The 17,695-nt window shown below is 48.8% G+C and overlaps 1 protein-coding gene across 1 annotated transcript in view; it reads left to right on the top strand.

The window, feature by feature from the left end:
- Positions 1-969: 969 nt before the first annotated feature.
- Positions 970-17,695, top strand: part of TMPRSS9 (transmembrane serine protease 9) — a 56,414-nt gene continuing 39,688 nt past the window's right edge. The window contains exon 1 of the mRNA XM_043912082.1: positions 970-1,075. Within this exon, the coding sequence (XP_043768017.1) occupies positions 975-1,075 (101 nt within the window). The 5' untranslated portion in view covers positions 970-974. The remainder of the gene's footprint in view (positions 1,076-17,695) is intronic.

Raw genomic sequence — 17,695 nt, 5'->3', positions numbered from 1 at the left:
GAGTATGTCAGCTGATGCCAGACCCTCCTTCAGGCTTCCAGGCCCAGCTCCTCCAGGCTCCCACCAGGCTGTACCTCTCACCACATCGACAGCAGCATCTAGTGTTTGAGCTAAGAAGCGGACCTGAGCACAGCAATTCTCTTCCACTAAGCAGACCAGATCTTGTGTATTTCTCATCTATCCACCTGCTCGTTCACTCACTGGTTCACCGCACGTCTGCTTTGCACCAAGTCCTCTGCTCAGGCCTGGGACATGTCTGTCTATGAAGGCAGTGTGTCCGAGGGTCAGCAAGGGAGCAGCCCCCAGCTCTATCCTTCGGGGGCAGGTGGCAGGGAAAGCTTCCTGGAGGAGGTGACCATCCAGCCTGAGGGACACTGGACAGTCTGTCTGGGGCTCTGATGGGGAGGTGACAGGAGGCTGGATTGTGGCCTGGAGAGGGGTGGGAGTTTCCAGCCAGGTGGGCAAGGTATATCACCTGCAGGTGAGGGGACTAAAGTTCTGGAAAGCTCTGAGGCTGCTCTAAGGGAAGGAGGGAGTGGAGCCAGGGGTCAGGGGCTCCTCCTGTGGAGCTCCAAGGGGAATGCACCCAGTTCTAGCCTAAGGGATTAGGGACTATGGTTGGTAACTGTGCCCACGAACCACCACGCTAAAGCAAGCTGTCAGGTACGCAGGGACCTTGGACCAAGTATATAGGAGCTCTCCAAACTATGTTCAGGAATCTTTCAAAACTCTGAAACCATTTTACAATGTAGAAGTTCCTTTAATAAACTACCCTGGATAGTCACATACACACCCCTCCCCCCAGCTCTCTGCTGTCCTCCGCTGCCCTCTGTCCCAGGTCACCTGCCCACGTGGGCTCACCTGCGGAGGCCACACCCTCTACCTCCGCGGCACTGGCTTTCCCAGCTCCCAGAGAATCCGAGGGGCCAGAACCCGGCGCCCCCACTCCCTCCCTCCGCCGGCCCAGCTCCTTCATGGGATCCACCTGGGCTCCTGACCAGGTGCGCAGGACGGCCCACACCCAGTTGTCCTTTCGGAGCCTCGGGGAGTCGGGAGAGGCGCGGGTGGGTCTCAGGTGAGCAGGGGAAGGGGTGCCGCGTTGGGGACAGTGATGGGGAGGGGTGCCGCGTGGGGGGCGGTGATGGGGGGAGGGGTACTTTGGGGGCCTGTGATGTAGGAGGAGGGCGGCCAGCCCAGGAGTTGCCCGGGTCGGGGGAAGGCGGTGCTCCCACCTGGTGCCGCCCCCAGGCCCGCCCCATCCCCGAGGCCGCTGGAGTCCCGGTGGGTTGTGGAGGGAGCCGTCGGGTCGCGCTGTGCAGCCTCGGGCTGAGAGCGGTGAGTCTGGGGCCTCCCGATATGAGGTGGCCGCCCTCTCCCCACGCCTGGGTTCAGGCTGTATAGACGGAGCAGGTGCGGTGCCGATGCGGCCCAGCTTGTGTAGACGCCCTCGGGGAGTGTGAATGAGGCCTTGCTCTGCAGACGCGGCCGGGGGCCCTGTGTGTTTCCCGATCCCGAGGGCTCCCTGTGCCCAGAGGCCGCTCTCCTGCCTTCCCACCATTAGCTCGAGGAAACCCGCGTGGGGGCGTGGGAATGGGGCGGCAGAAAACGGGGTGCGGGAGCAGCGACGGGGAGGTCTCCGGGGGTTTGGGGAGGGTCTCTCTGCTCTCCTCCCTGTGGCTTCTTTCAGCCAGTCCCTTGCTAGGGCGTGAAAAACCGACCAGGATTTGGAGTGGGGTGCTCACAAGGCCTGGATTTCGAATGGGGTCATAGTCAGTTACCTGCGGCACGCGTGGTGTGTGAGCCGATTGTGCATAATTGTGTGGTCTCAAGCGTGGGGTTGCCTGTACGTTGCCTGTCTGTGTGACCGTGACTGCACTGTGAGATCCTGTATGATTTTGTGGGTGGTTGTGTGTGTGGACCCCCTCCCAGTTTGCTTGTCTGGGAAGTGGGGATGGAGTCCCTGGGACCCCCCAGGATGCCACGTGTAGCCCTCCTGTCCCACCAAATAGCCAGTCAGGTGTTTTGATTCACTGTGATCTGATCAGGTAAAGAGTCTGCCTGCAATACGGAAGACCTAGGTTCGATACCTGGGTTGGGAAGATCCCCTGGAGAAGGAAATGGCAACCCGCTCCAGTATTCTTGCCTGGAAAATCCCATGGATGGAGGAGCCTGGCGGGCTACATTTCATGGGGTCACAAAGTCGGACATGACTGAGCGACTTCACTCTCCCTGTTTCTTAAGTGTTGCTACTGATGCGCCTGCAGTGAGGGACTGGAGGGGCGGACCCCACAGCCCACCAGAGAGGACATGTGTGTGTGTTCAAGGCAGGATTCTCAAAGTTCAGAGTGTAAAGTGTGGAACTGGAAGAGCCTCAGAGGGAGGCGAGCTGGGTGGCCTTTGGTTAAGTCTGGGCACCCCACTCGGCACAGGATTCATGGAGAAAGGTCTGCTCCTGGTACCACAGACATGGGTGGCAGGAAAGAGACCCTGGGGGGAGCCCACGGCCACACACAGGTGTGTGTCCTTCCTGAAGGAGGATGTGAGGGTCTGGGCATCTGCTTCCATCCGTGGAGTCCAGGAAAGAGAGAGAAACCAGCGGCAAGGAGGCGGGAAGTGCCTGTGGGTCTGTGGCTGGCTCCAGGGGAGCTGGGGCCTGGACCCGGTCACTTCCCCCTCTCACATCTCTTCCTGCCCTGGGGCATGGTTCAGAGTTCTCCGTCCCTGTTCCCACGGCTCACCTGCTCTACCTTTCTGCAGGGTCCTGGGGAGCCATGCGCATTTCGTGATAGAGACCCACCAACAGAGTGGGGGAAATTCCTGAATTCCATGTACTCTGTGTGTGTGTAGACAGGGGGTGGGGGAAGGAGACAGACACCTATAGAGACACAGAGGTTCAGAGACAGAGACGTGGAGAGGCAGAGATAGAGACAAAGAGATACAGAGGTAGAGAAAGAGGGAGAGAATGACAGAAACAGATAAGAGCTGTCTCTTCAAGCCACAGTGTCCTCATCTATAAAGTGGGGATACTCCTGCTGGCCCCCTCCCCGTGGGGGTGCTGGGAGGCCGAATTAATTAACTTGAAGCTGTGAGCCCCACACAGATCTTAGGCACCACCTTTCCGCTCCTGGCTGCTTCTCTTTGGTCATAAGCACATCACATGGGTGTAACAGTGGGACCAGGGAAACAGCTGTTCCCCATTATCTGAATATGCGTGGCTCTTGAGTAAAGCAGAGGTTAACGTGTTCCGGGTGGCTGGCTCATGTCTACATCAGGCTTTGCTGTTTTCCCCACTCTACCTCTATTAACTAAGAAAGGTGATTTCAGAATCCTGTTCATTGCGAAGATGGCACAGGGTCCCGGTACACCCTTCACCCAGTGCCTCCTAGTGTTCAAACCTTGCATTGCCATAGCATAGTGATTAAAACTAAAAAAACTGACATTAGGGACCATCCTTGGTCTTCCCAGGTGGCGCTAGTGGTAAAATACCTGCCTGCCAATGCAGGAGATGTAAAAGACATGGGTTCAATACTGTGGAGGATAGCATGGCAGTCGAGTCCAGTATTCTTGCCTGGAGAATCGCATGGACAGAGGAGCCTGGCCGGCTATAGTCCATAGGGTCACAGAGTCAGACACAACTGAAGAGACTTATTATGCATGCCTTGGTGGACCAGGGGGTAAGACTCTGCACTCCCACTGAAGGGTGCATGGGTTTGATCCCTGGTCGGGGAACTAAGATCCTACATGCTGTACAGTGTGGCCAAAAGGAAAAAAAAAAAAAAAAAAAAGAAATTGACATTAAAATGAACATAAACACTTGTAATCAATTTTGCCTAGATTTCCCTGGGTTTTGCACTAATGACCTTTCTCTGTTCTGGTATTTAATCTGAGATTCCCCACTGCACTGAAAACCTGTACTTGTTTTAACTATACAAGTCACAAGTGATTGGAAGTTTCTTTTTTTCATGTACATGTCTGTATCTGTTTCCCTGGGTATCACCCATGTTTATCAGCTTCTTGCCTCAACCGCCCCCCCTCCACCCACAGGCTCTCTGACTCCCCTTTCCTCTGTGCTCATTAAAAAGCTACAAAAACATGAGATATCATCACCGCAAATAGTTCTCTCACAAACACCTCTTCCTATGAAAACCTAACAAAAAGTCCACAGACAAAAAGGGGGAAAAAAAAAAGACCAAGCTTATTAAATTTCCTAAAGGCTCGCTGAGTGATTGATTTCATGAGGTTGGGGCAGTGGGGGAGGGGCGGTGTCCTGGCTGGACGTGAGCCTGCCGAGTGGAGTCAGGTAGAGAAACAGGAGAGGTTGCAATGCAGATGAGAGAAGCCTGTTGTATAGATCAGTGCTGGCTGCCGTGGAGGCAAAGAGGGAAGACCAACGGGATGGAAGACTGTCTTGGATGAGTGGCAAGAAAAAAGTTACAGAGAGAGGTGGGCAAAGAGTTGAGAGGGAAGAGGGGAAGAAATGCAGCAGCCCGGGAGCAAAGCTGGGGTGAGGTTTGGGTTTTTGCTGAAGTTTTTGTTTTCATTTTTTTTTAATTTTTATTTTTTGGCTGCACCACAGGACATGTGGGATTTTAGTTCCCTGACCAGGGATTGAACCTACACCTCCTGCATTAGAAGGGCAGAGTCCTAAGCACTGGACCACCAGGGAAATCCCAAGACTTAGCTAAGTTGATAGTTGACTCTGCTTGGAAAAAAGTGACCCCAAGCCCCTCATTTCCTCTTGGAGAGGCTGAGTTATGGTTTGAACCGACGAGATGTAATTGGCTGTTAAAGACAAGCAAAGGAGGGACTTCCCTGGTGATCCAGTGGTTAAGACTCTATGCTACCAATGCAGGGTGCCCGGGTTCCATACCTGGTCAGGGAACTAGGTCCCATAGGCTAAACCAAAGATCCCACATGCTTTAAGTAAAACCTGGTGCAGCCAAATTACAAAAAAAACACAAGATGAAGATTCACAGCAGAATGGCCTGGAACACCAAGAAAACAATGTGTGGTTCCTGAGAAGGAAACCTGAAAGTCAGACAGAAAAGTCCTGGGCCCTGGAGTCTTGTGTATCAATTCTCAGTTGCTATGTAACAAATTCTCCCCAAAGTTCACACATGAAGACAAATGTTTATTGTTCCAGTTTCTCGGAGTGCTTTGTCTGGGGATTCTGGCTGAGAGTCCCTCATAAGGTTGCTGTCTTGAAGGCCTGATGGGGACAGGGATTGGAGCTTCCAGGAAGCCCCTCACATGGCTCCTCCCCACCAGGACCTCCCACGGTGCTGCTTGAGCCTCCTTACTACATGGTGGCCAACTCCCCCAGAACAGGCAGGAGAAAGCCTCAGTACCTTTTACGACCTACTCAGAGGTCTCAGGCCATTGCTTTTGGTATTTTTATTCATTAGGCGTGAGTCAAGTCTAGTCCGCACTCTAAGGGAAGTCACTAAGTCATGTCCAACTCTGCAACCCCATGGACTGCAGCACACCAGGCTCCCCTGTCCTTCACTATCTCCCGGAGTTTGCTCAAATTCATGTCCATTGAGTTGATGATGGCATCCAACCATCTCATCCTCTGTCACCCCATCTCCTCCTGCCTTCAGTCCTTCCCAGCATCAAGGTCTTTCATAATGAACCGGCTCTTCACATCAGGTGGCCCAAGTATTGGAGCTTCATCATCAGTCCTTCCAATGAATATTCAGGGAAGAGATTTAGGCTCCACCAAAGAGAAGAGTGGCAAGAAATCTGTGGACCTCCTTTAGAACCACCAGCCCCCCATGACCTTGGGCAAGTGTCCCAGTTCCTATGTGCCTCTGTTTCCTCTTCAGTCAGAATACACTGGTCTTGTGGGATGGTTGTGATCATAGATTAGGTAACACGTGTAAATATCATTTAGTGCAATGCCTGCCACATAGACTTCCCAGGTGGGCTCCCCACGTGCAGCTAGTGGTAAAGGACACAACTGCCAATGCAGGAGACACAGGGGACACGGGTTCAATCCCTGGGTTGGGAAGATCCCCCGGAGTAGGAAATGGCAACCCATTCCAGTATTCTTGCCTGGGAAAGAGGAGCATAGTGGGTTGTAGTCCATGGAGCTGCAAAGTTGGACACAGCTGAGCAATTGAACACATGCATCTATCTGCCGTACATGCTTGGTGACTTACTGCAGGCATTTCCCCAGTGCACTTCCATTCTCTTGAGAAATTATGTATCACCTGGAGCGATCAAACTAGAACTCCCTGGCGCTCGAGGTCAGGGTGGAGAGTAGGATAACTTGCTTTCTTTGTACATTTTGGGCTGTGCTTGTTCTTGTCCTGGCTTCCTTTCCAGTGCTCAGCCTCTTCTTCCAAAGGGACTCCAGGTTCTACACATTGGCAGATACCACCTTACCTTCTACTGTCACTGGTGCAGTTTGGCACCGTTTGGGAGAAAACCCACACAGCAGGGGATGCAGAGGAGAAGTGGAGGTAATGGCCTTGAGGGTGTAGACAAGCTCACTGGATAGAAGGCACAGACCATGCAAAGTCCCTGGGGCAAGGCTGTGTCTGTGTGTTTGAGGAACAGTCAGGAGGCTGATGTGGCTGGAACAGGAGGAGGGAGCTGAGGACACACAGCAAAGAGTGGGTGGGGCCAGGTCACGAGGGGCTTATGCCCTGAGTGAGCGCCAGGTAGAAGTCTAGGACACGGCCTGGGTCAGGTTTCACCAGCCAGCCCTAGGACAAGGTCTGGGAGATCTCTGCTTAGCCCAGGGCAGTGGTGGTGCAGGTGGTAAAAAACCCACCTGCCAAAGCAGGAGACATAAGAGACATGGGTTCAATCCCTGGGTTGGGAAGATCTCCTGGAGGAGGAAATGGCAACCCACTCCAGTATTTTTGCCTAGAGAATCCCATGAACTGAGAAGCCTTGTAGGCTGCAGTCCATGGGATCGCAAAGAGTTGAACACAAATGAAGAGCTGCGGCTCCTGGGCTCTCGAGCACAGGATTGATTGTTGTGGCACCTGGGCTTAGCTGCTCCAAGGCATGTGGGATCTTCCTGGATCAGGGATCGAACCTGAGTCTCCTGCATTGGCAGGCGGATTCTTTACCACTGAGCCACCAGGAAAGCCCTAATGTGGACCATTTTTAATGTCTTTATTGAATTTGTTACAATGTTGCTTCTGTTTTATGTTTTGCTTTTTGGCTGCCAGGCATGTGGGATCTTAGCTCCCCAACCAGGGATCAACCCTGAGGCCCCTGCATTGGAAGGGGGAGTCCTAACCACTGCATCGCCAGGGAAATCCCCCATGTGCATTTTTAGAGGAGGCACTGACAACATTATCAGGCAGACTGGATGGAGGTGGCAAGAAAGGCCTCAGGAGGACCCCAGGCATTGGTGGTCTGAGTGATGTTGAGGATGGAGCTTCTGTCTGAGGCGGGGAAACCTGGGAAGAACAGATATTCTTGGGGCTGAGAAGGGCTGTCAGTTGGGCGGGCGTGTGTCAGACCCAGGACATTTGTCAGTCACTGGCTTGTGGTAACAAATAGCCATCAGTTTGGCTGCTTGAGGCGGCTCATGTCTATCATCTCCTGGTCTCTGTGGGTCAGGAGTCTGGGCATGGCTTAGCTGGGTCCCCTGCTCAGGGTCACACAAGGCTGCGGTCAGAAGGCTGCTGGGCTGTGTTCTCATCTGAAGGCTGGATAGGGAAGGATCCCCGTCCTAACTGGTGCAGGTGACCAAGGGTCTGGCTGGCGGGCACCTCGGTTCCTAGAGGCACCCAGAGCTCCTTCCCACACAGGCTATTCCAATAAGCTCACCCTTTCAGCAAGCCAGCCAGGAAGGTCTTCAGTCTGCCAAGGTGGGAGTCTTATATAATTTAGTCCTAACTAAATGTGATATCACATCTGCTGTATCCTAGTGCCATTTTTTTTTTCTTTTTGACCATGCAGCTCATGGGATCTGGTTCCCTGACCAAAGATTGAAACCAGACAGTGAAAGAGCAATGAAAGACAGTGAAAGAGTGAAGTTCTAGCCATTGGACCACCAAGGAAGTCCCCATTTTGTTGTTATTGAGTTGCTAAGTCCTGTCTGACTTTTTGTGACCCCATGAACTGCAGCACGTCAGGCTTCCCTGTCCTTCACTATCTCCTGGAGTTTGTTCAAATTCATATCCATTGAATCGATGATGCTATTTAGCCATCTCATCCTCTGCCGCCCCCTTCTCCTCTTGCATTCAATCTTTCCCAGCATTAGAGTCTTTTCCAATGAGTTGGCTGTCTGCATCTGGTGGCCAAAGTATTGGAGCTTCAGCACCAGTCCTACCAGTGAATATTCAGGGTTGATTTCCTTTAGGATTGACTAGTTTAATCTCCTTGAAGTTCAAGGGATTCTTATGAGTCCTCATATCCTACTGCTTAGAAACTTAACACAAGTCCTGACCACACTCAAGGGGAGGTGATCACACAGGTGTGGGGGTCACCTCAGGTCACCTGGAAGGAGGTTCCAGAAGCCAACTCAAGTGGAGCATTCAGAAGATAAATCTGGCCTGGAGCTTGGAGATGTCAGGGTGTTATTAAAACCACAGACTGGATGGGATCACGGGGCAAGGTGCATATCTGCAGATAGTCCATGAAAATATTTATTTAATATTCTTTAAATGGTCTATGTTTTTCTTTTGATTTTTTAAAATAACAGCTGTATAGAGATATAATTTCCATTTCATAAAGTTCACCAATGTAAACCAGTTCAGTGGTTTTAGATATCTTCACAAATATATGCAACCATCCCCACAATCAATTTTGGAACATTTTCTTTTAAAAAATTTTTTATTTATTTTTGTTTTTGGCTTTGACTTCACTGCTGTGTGGGCTTTTCTCTAGTTGTGGCGAGCAGGGGCTACACTTTAGTTGTGGTGCGAGGACTTGTCATTGCGATGGCCTGGAGAGCACAGTCTTTAAGAGTGCAGGGCTCATTGTGGTGCATGGGCTTAGCTGCTCTGAGGTATGTGGGATCTTCCCAACCCAGGGATGGAACTTGTGTCTCCTGCATTGGCAGGCAGATTCTCACCCACTGGACCACCAAGGAAGTCCCTAGAACATTTTCTTTTTTAATTTGTGAAGTCTACTTTTTAAACCTAAAAGCTTTTTGAAAATGAAAACTTGGTTGCTGACGTGCACAGACAGAAAATGAATGAGAGTGGAACTAAAAAAAAAAAAAAATGAGGAAAAAGTCAGACGGTGCTATTGAATCGTGACCATCCTCTGGGGCCCAGACTAAGACACGGTAAGCAGGACCCTCACCTCCGGTCCAAAGTTTAAGGGAATGCCAAGAAGCTCAAGATCAAGAGAAATGATATCACAGTGCAATAATGGACACACCCAGTGAAAGCAGGAGAAAGCTTAAGAAGCAAAATATCCACATTTTAAGCAGAGATGACACACACAGGGCTGGGATGGGGAGGAAGAGAGAAAGGTGACTGAGTGAGTGCAGTGTGGGAGCCTGCCTTTATGTAAAATGTTGCTGTTTGATTGTTCATGGATTTCTTGGTGGTAATTTTGATTTTTCATTTCAGAAAATACTATTGATCTTTAAGGGCTTCCCAGGTGGTGCTAGTGGTAAAGAACCCGCTTGCCAATGCAGGAGATGCAAGAGATGTGGGTTCCATCTGTGGGTGGGGAAGACCCCCTGCAGGAGCGCATGGCAACCCACTCCAATACTCTTGCCTGGAGAATCCCCATGGACAGAGGAGCCTAGTGGGTATAGTCCCTGTATGAGGTCACAAAGAGTTGGACATGACTGAGCATACACATGGTTGATTTACAATGTTGTGTTAGTTTCAGGTGTAGAGCAAAGTGACCCAGTTATAAATACACATATATCCACTATTTTTTAGGTTCTGTTCCCATACAGGTCATTCAGTTCAGTTCAGTCGCTCAGTCGTGTCTGACTCTTTGTGACCCCATGAACCGCAGCACGCCAGGCCTCCCTGTCCATCAGCAACTCCCGGAGTCCACCCAAACACATGTCCATTGGGTCTGTGATGTCATCCAGCCATCTCACCCTCTGTCGTTCCCTTCTCCTCCTGCCCTCAATCTTTCCCAGCATCACGGTCTTTTCAAATGAGTCAGCTCTCCACATCAGGTGGCCAAAGTATTGGAGTTTCAGCTTCAACATCAGTCCCTCCAATGAACACCCAGGACTGATCTCCTTTAGGATGGACTGGTTGGATCTCCTTGCAGCCCAAGGGACTCTCAAGAGTCTTTGCCAACACCACGGTTCAAAAGCATCAATTCTTCTGTGCTCAGCTTTCTTTATAGTCCAACTCTCACATCCATACATGACTACTGGAAAAACCATAGCCTTGACTAGATGGACCTTTGATGGCAAAGTAATGTCTCTGCTTTTAAATATGCTGTCTAGGTTGATCATAACTTTCCTCCCAAGGAGCAAGTGTCTTTTAATTTCATGGCTGCAATCACCATCTGCAGTGATTTTGGAGCCCAGAAAAATAAAGTCAGCCACTGTTTCCCCATCTATTTGCCATGAAGTGATGGAACCGGAGGCCATGATCTCAGTTTTCTGAATGTTGAGCTTTAAGCCAACTTTTTCACTCTCCTCTTTCACTTTCATCAAGAGGCTGTTCTTCACTTTCTGCATAAGGGTGGTGTCCTCTGCATATCTGAGGTTATTGATGTTTCTCCCGGCAATCTTGATTCCAGCTTGTGCTTCCTGCAGCCCAGTGTTTCTCATGATGAACTCTGCATATAAGTTAAATAAGCAGGGTGACAATATACAGCCTTGACATGTACTCCTTTTCCTATTCGGAACCAGTCTGTTGTTCCATGTCCAGTTCTAACTGTTGCTTCCTGACCTGCATACAGGTTTCTCAAGAGGCAGGTCTGAGACTGCCATCTCTGGTAGTCTGGTACTCCCATCTCTCTCAGAATTTTCCACAGTTTATTGTGATCCACACAGTCAAAGGCTTTGGCATAGTCAATAAAGCAGAAATAGATGTTTCTCTGGAACTCTCTTGCTTTGTCGATGATCCAGCAGATGTTGGCAATTTGATCTCTGGTTCCTCTGCCTTTTCTAAAACCTGCTTGAAAAAAATAAATAAATAAAACCTGCTTGAACATCTGGAATTTCACAGTTCATGTATTGCTGAAGCCTGGCTTGGAGAATTTTGAGCATAATACAGGTCATTACAGAGCATTAAGTGGAGTTCTCTGTGCTGCACAGAAGGTCCTTACTAGTTAATCTGTTTTCTGTGTAGTCACGTGTGTATGTCAGTCCCCACTGATCTCATTGACGGAGGAGGTGATTGGTGTCCCCTGAGGCTGTTGTCTCATCACCCCACCCCTGCTCGCCTGGCTCCTTCCTGGAGGCTCTGTGCGTGAGGTTCACTCTTGTTGGAAACAGACTCGGGCAGGCATTTGAGAGGACAGACACTGTTCCTGCCTCATTCACGAGGATGGCTCAGTTCTTGGGGAACCCTGGCTGAGCCCTTCCGTGTGTGTGTGTGCATGTTCAGTTGTGTCTGACTCTCTGTGACCCCACAGACTGTAGTCCACCAGGCTCCTCTGTCCATGGGATTCTCCAAGCAAAAATACTGGAGTGCGTTGCCATCCCCTCCTCCAGGGGATCTTCCCGACCCAGAGATCAAACCTGCATCTCCTGCATTACCAAGAGCACCACCTGGAAAGCTCAAGCCCTTCCTTGGGAAACCTCAGATGGCTCCAGACCCTCCCTGGCACATGAAGACAGAGGGGGAGTAGGGTGACCAAATGTCCTGATTTCCAGGTTTAATCTGGAAGAGCCCCAGGTGACCTGGGGTGATTTGTCACCCCATATTGGTCACCCCATCACTGCCTCGGTGGGGCGAGAGTCGAGCCGTGGGATGACAGTGGTATATATTCCAGGGAGGGGGCTGATGCAGCTGTGGGCTCAGCTGGAGACCTGGGTGCTGAGCTTCACAGTCTGGATCTGCAGCCTGTGGGTTCTGACAGTAGATTCTACAGCTTTTTCCTTTTTTTTTTATTTCTTTTTTTAACTTTTTTATTTTATATTGGAGTCTAGTTGATTGACAATATTTGGCTCAGTGGTAAAGAATCCACCTGCCAATGCAAGAGACTCAGGAGTCTCAGGTTCAATCTCTGGGTTGAGAAGATCTCCTGGAGGAGGAAATGGCAACCCACTGCAGTATTCTTGCCTGGGAAATCCCATGGACAGAGGAGCCTGGTGGGCTACAGTCCAGAGGGTCGCAAAAAGTCAGACACGACTGAATGACTGTCACTAGTTGACTGAAATGTTGTGTTAGTTTTAGGTGTGCAGGAAAGTGATTCAGTTATACGTATACATGTACCTATTCTTTTCTGAACTCTTTTTCCATTTAGGTTACTACATAATACTGAGTACAGTTCCCTGCACTACACAGTAGGTCTTTGTTGGTTATCCATTTTATTTTTTAAAGTGTGTCAATTTTTTAAATTGCACTAGAATTTATAATTTCATTTATTTTTGGCTGTGCTGGGTCTTCTCTAGTTGCAGCGAGCAGGGCATACTCTCTAGTTCTGGTGCTCAGGCTTCTCATTGCAGTGCTTCTCTTGATAGGAGCACAGGCTGTAGGGTTGAAAGCTTCCGCAGTTGTGGCTCAGGGGCTTATTGCGGCTCGGCATGTGGGATCTTCCCGGACCAGGGATTGAATCCATGTCCCCTGCATTGGCAGGCAGATTTTCATCCACTGTACCACCAGGGAAGTCCACATGTATCTATTCTTTTACAAATTCTCTACCCATTTAGATTGTTATATAATATTGAGCAGAGTTCCCTGTCCTCTACCACAGGTCCTTGTTGGTTATCCATTCTATTTTTTAAAATATTATTTACTTATTTGGCTGCACAGGGTCTTGGTTGTGGCATGAGAACTCTCAGTTGTGGCATGTGGGATCTAGTTCCTGGACCAGAGATCACACCGGGGCCCCCTGCATTGGGAGCATGGAGTCCCAGCCACTGGACCACCAGGGAACTCCCCTATGTAGTCCAAATATAGCAGTGTGTACATATCAATCCTGAACTCCCTGACTATCCCTCCTCCCCAGCCCTTTCCTTCTCCATCCCTGTGTCTGGCTCACGTTTCGGGTCTCGGAGCCAGTGCGGATCCTTTTGGAAGTTTTCAAGGATCATTCCTGTAACTGGGGATGGCATCTCCCACCTACTCACTTCTCTTGCTTCACTGCCTCGGAGTCGTTCTTAAGATCTACCTGCCTGGGGTGTTTTCAGGTATCTCTCAAGCCCAGGTGGTAACTTATCCCCCAAAGTTGCTTTTAGAAAACTAAATTAGGCTTCATCCTGTCAAGGGTGCTCTCTCAGCCCGAGGTCACCGAGTGGAGCCAGCAGTCTCCTGTTCTCTCTTATCTTCCCTCCTTCTGCTCCGCTTTTGTATTCCACCCCCGATCTTTGCAAAAAATAAAAATGAAGCCAATTCTAGAAGATATTTGGCTGTCTGAGATTAGGGGCTCGAAGGATCTTCTTGATCTTCCACCCCCTTTGCCTCTGTCCTCAGTGAAACACCTGCTTGTCCCAGCCAGGCTGTCTCCATTACATCTGAGTGAAAGGGAGGAGAGACATCCAAACAGCTTTGTTTTTTGATCTACCCAGCCCCAAATAATTTGTCTAAGCTGACTTTTTAAAAAATCCTAAATGGACTTTACATCTTTTTTTTTTTTTCTTGACTGAACAGTGCAGTATATGGAATCTTAGTTCCCCAACCAGGATAGAACCCATGCCTCCCTTGCAGTGGAAGCACAGAGTCCTAACCACTGGAAGCACAGAGTCCTAACCACTGGACCACCAGGGAAATTCCCTGGACTTTACATCTTGCTCAGAACTTTATTTCAATTTAGATATATGGGTATTTAGGGAAAGCTGGGTTTCAAATAGACTTTACATGATGACTGAAGACAGAAAATTCACTGGCGATCAATCCCACCTTCAATTTTTATGCCTCAACCTTATATGGAGAGGACTTCCTGGTGGTCCAGTGGCTAAGACTCTGTGCTCCCAGTGCCGGGGGCTGGGGTTTGATCCCTGGTCAGGGAGCTAGATCCTGCATGCTGCATCTAAGACCTGGAGCCGCCAAATAAATCATTTAAAAAATTATATAGAAGATAAATCAACCCAGAGATGTTGCAACATGGAGAGCTTTGTTCCACTTTTTGCAGAGCTAATCAGCAGTCACCCGTTTCTCCTTTGGTAAAACTGTCAGCTTTTCACTTAAGCAATAAACACATTTTCAGGACTTCCCTGTTGGTCCAGTGGTTAAGACTCCACACTCCCAATTCAGGAGGTCCAGGTATAATCCCTGATCAGGGAACTAGATCCCAGGTGTTGCAACTAAGACCTGGTACAACCAAATAAATAAAAAATTAAAATATTTTTTAAAAGTAAAGAAACAAACACGTTTTCTGTGCCAACCATTTGCAAAGACTTGGCAGGGAGATGAGGTAAGAGACAGGTGTGGAGGGTCCAGGTCTGTCCTTGAGGAGTTGATGAGAGTCTGGAAATTTCTCTGAACTGGGTGTACCCACCTGGTACATCTTCACATCAGGTGGCCAAAGTATTGGTGCTTCAGCATCAGTCCTTCCAATGACTATTCAGGGTTGATTTCCTTTAGGATTGACTGGTTTGATCTCCTTACTGTCCAGTGGACTCTCAGGGGTCTCCTCCAGCACCACAGTTCAAAAGCATCAATTTTTCTGTGCTCAGCCTTCTTTATGGTCCAGCTCTCACCTCTGTATATGACTACTGGAAAAATCATAGCTTTGACTAGATGGACCTTTGTTGGTCAAGTGATGTCTTTGATTTTTAATATGCTATCTAGGCTGGTCAAAGCTTTTCTGCCAAGGAGCAAAGCATCTTTTAATTTCATGGCTGCGGTCACCATCTGCAGTGATTTCAGAGCCCAAGAAAATAAGGTTTGTCACTCTTTCCATTTTTTCCCCATTTATTTGCCAGGAAGTGATGGGACTAGATGCCATGATCTTAGTTTTTTGAATGTTGAGCCAGCTTTTTTTTTTTTTTTTTTTTTTTTTAAGCCAGCTTTTTCATGGTCCTCTTTCACCTTCATCAAGAGGCTCTTTAGTTCCTCTTCATTTTCTGCCATTAGGGTGGTACCATCTGCACATCTGAGGTGTTGATATTTCTCCCAGCAATCTTGATTCCAGCTTGCAATTCACCCAGCCTGGCTTTTCACATGATGTACTCTACATGTAAGATAAATAAGCAGGGTGACAACATATAACCTTGAGGTACTCCTTTCCCAATTTTGGATCAGTCTGTTGTTCCATAACAGGTTCTACCTGTTGCTTCTTGACCTGCATACAGGTTTCTCAGGAGGCAGGTAAGGTGGTCTGGTATTCCCATCTCTTTAAGAATTTTCCACAGTTTGTTGTGATCCACAGAGTCAAAGGCTTTAGCATAGTCAATGAAGCAGAAGTAGATGTTTTTCTGAAATTCTCTTGCTTTTTCTATGATCCAGCAGATGTTGGCAATTTGATCTCTGGATCTTCTGCCTTTTTTAAATCCAGCTTGAACATCTGAAGTTCTTGGTTCACATACTGTTGAAGCTTAGCTTGAAGGAATTTGAGCATTACTTTGCTAGCATGTGAAATGAGTGCAATTGTGTGGTAGTTTGAGCATTCTTTGGCATTGCCCTTCTTTGGGATTGGAATGAAAACTAACCTTTTCCAGTCCTGTGGCCACTGCTGAGTTTTCTAAATTTGCTGGCTTATTGAGTGCGGCATTTTAACAGCATCATCTTTTAGGATTTGAAATAGCTCAGCTGGAATTCCATCAGCTCCACTAGTTTTGTTGGTAGTAATGTTTTGTAAGGCCCATTTGACTTCACACTCCAGGCATCTGGCTCTGGGTGAGTGACCACACCATCGTGGTTGTCCAGGTCATTAAGACCTTTTTTTGTATAGTTCTTCTGTGTATTCTTGCCACCTCTTCTTAATATCTTTTGCTTCTGTTAGGTCTATACCATTTCTGTCCTTTGTTGTGCCCATCTTTGCATGAAATGTTCTCTTGGTATCTCAGTTTTCTTGAAGAGATCTCTAGTCTTTCCCATTTTACTGTTTTTCTCTATTTCTTTGCATTGTTCACTTAAGAAGATGGGTTTCTTATCTCTCCTTGCTATTCTCTGGAACTTTGCATTCAGATGGGTATATTTTTCCTTTTCTCCTTTGCCTTTCGCTTCTCTTCTTTTCTCAGCTATTTGTAAAGCCTCCTCAGACAACCATTTTGCCTTTTTGGGTTTCTTTTCTTGGGGACGGTTTTGATCACCATCTCCTGTACAATGTTAATTAACCTCTATCTGTGAGAGAGGTGGTACACGAGAACTCAGGAGAAGAGGGGTGAGAGGTTTGTCGGGGGAGGATTCCCCCACCTTGGGGACACATTGAGTTGCAGGGGGAGATGTCCAGGTCCAGGTCAGTCCTGACTGAAGCTCAAGAGCAACTTGAACTGGAAATTTCTGTTAATACTTGGAGGTTGTCAGTGGATAAGTGATCCTTGCTGTCGTGGGCTCTCCTGGGGAGGAAGAAGGGCTTTTGCACAGACCGTGGCATGGGTGCCACTTACAAATCATTTGACAGGCTTTATTTTGTGACTGCTTGTGATGTCCATCAAGATTTTTCCCAAAAGGATGCCAGTGAATGAGAACATGAAGACCTGATGTGAGGCTCCTCTGTCTCCAGGGACCTTTTTCAGACTTGAATAGTGCACTTAGCGAGGAGGTTCTCTCCTAATCATGGGCTGTGCATGGCTTTGCCCAGGCCTCATGGAAACAAGCATCCCCATGTATGCAGAGGTGACGCCATCTAGAATTTGGATAAATCTGATGTCATGTTGATCAAGTGGTCTCTTTTTTTACAATGGTGGGAGAGGTGGTGAAGTGTTGTAGGGTCCCTGTAGAAGTTACAGCTCCCTACTTTGGTTTGTCCAAGATTCATGTAAGAGAGACAACCCCAGCTTGAACCGTTTGAGCCAAGCTTGGCTCCTGTGCCTGGTCAGTCCAGAGAAGACCTGGCTCCAGGCAGGGCTGGGTCACTTTGTCTTGTCACCTGAGGTCCTTTCCTGGCTGTGCTCCCTACATCCATCCAGCCTCTTCCTTCAGAATTGACCACATCCTCCTGCCTTTCTTTTGGAGGCCAAGATGGCAGCCAATGGCCTCAAGCCTAACCTTGGCAGCCAAGGAGCCCCACTGGGAAGAAGGCTGTGCCCTCCCTCCTGTTGTTAGTTGTGTGAACGTGTTAGTCACTCAATCAGGTCCAACCTTTTGCGATCCCATGGACTATAGCCCACCAGGCTTCTGTGTCCACGGAATTCTCCAGGAAAGAACACTGGAGTGGGTAGCCATTCCCTTCTCCAGGGGATCTTCCCCACCCAGGAGTGGAACCCAGAGCTCCTGAATTGCAGACAGATTCTTTACTGTCTGAGCCACCAGAGAAGCCCCTATGAAGTTGATCATGTCCTATTGTTTTTGGTCTACAAAGGTGGCAATTTCATATAGTTGAAATTCAGGGAAGAAAGTTGGTTGGCCTGCAACCCTTTGGACCAATCACTGAAGTGGGGTGAAAGGGTGGTTACTGTGATTGGCAGATCTGTGTCCAGTGTGGGCCAGTCATCAACAGGGATGGAGGGGTGCTTACTGTCATTGGCAGG

This window comes from Cervus elaphus, chromosome 9, assembly GCF_910594005.1.
Source record: "Cervus elaphus chromosome 9, mCerEla1.1, whole genome shotgun sequence".
Lineage (NCBI taxonomy): Eukaryota > Metazoa > Chordata > Mammalia > Artiodactyla > Cervidae > Cervus > Cervus elaphus.
The sequence above is the reverse complement of the archived record's forward strand: the minus strand, read 5'-3'. Positions and strand labels throughout refer to the sequence as shown.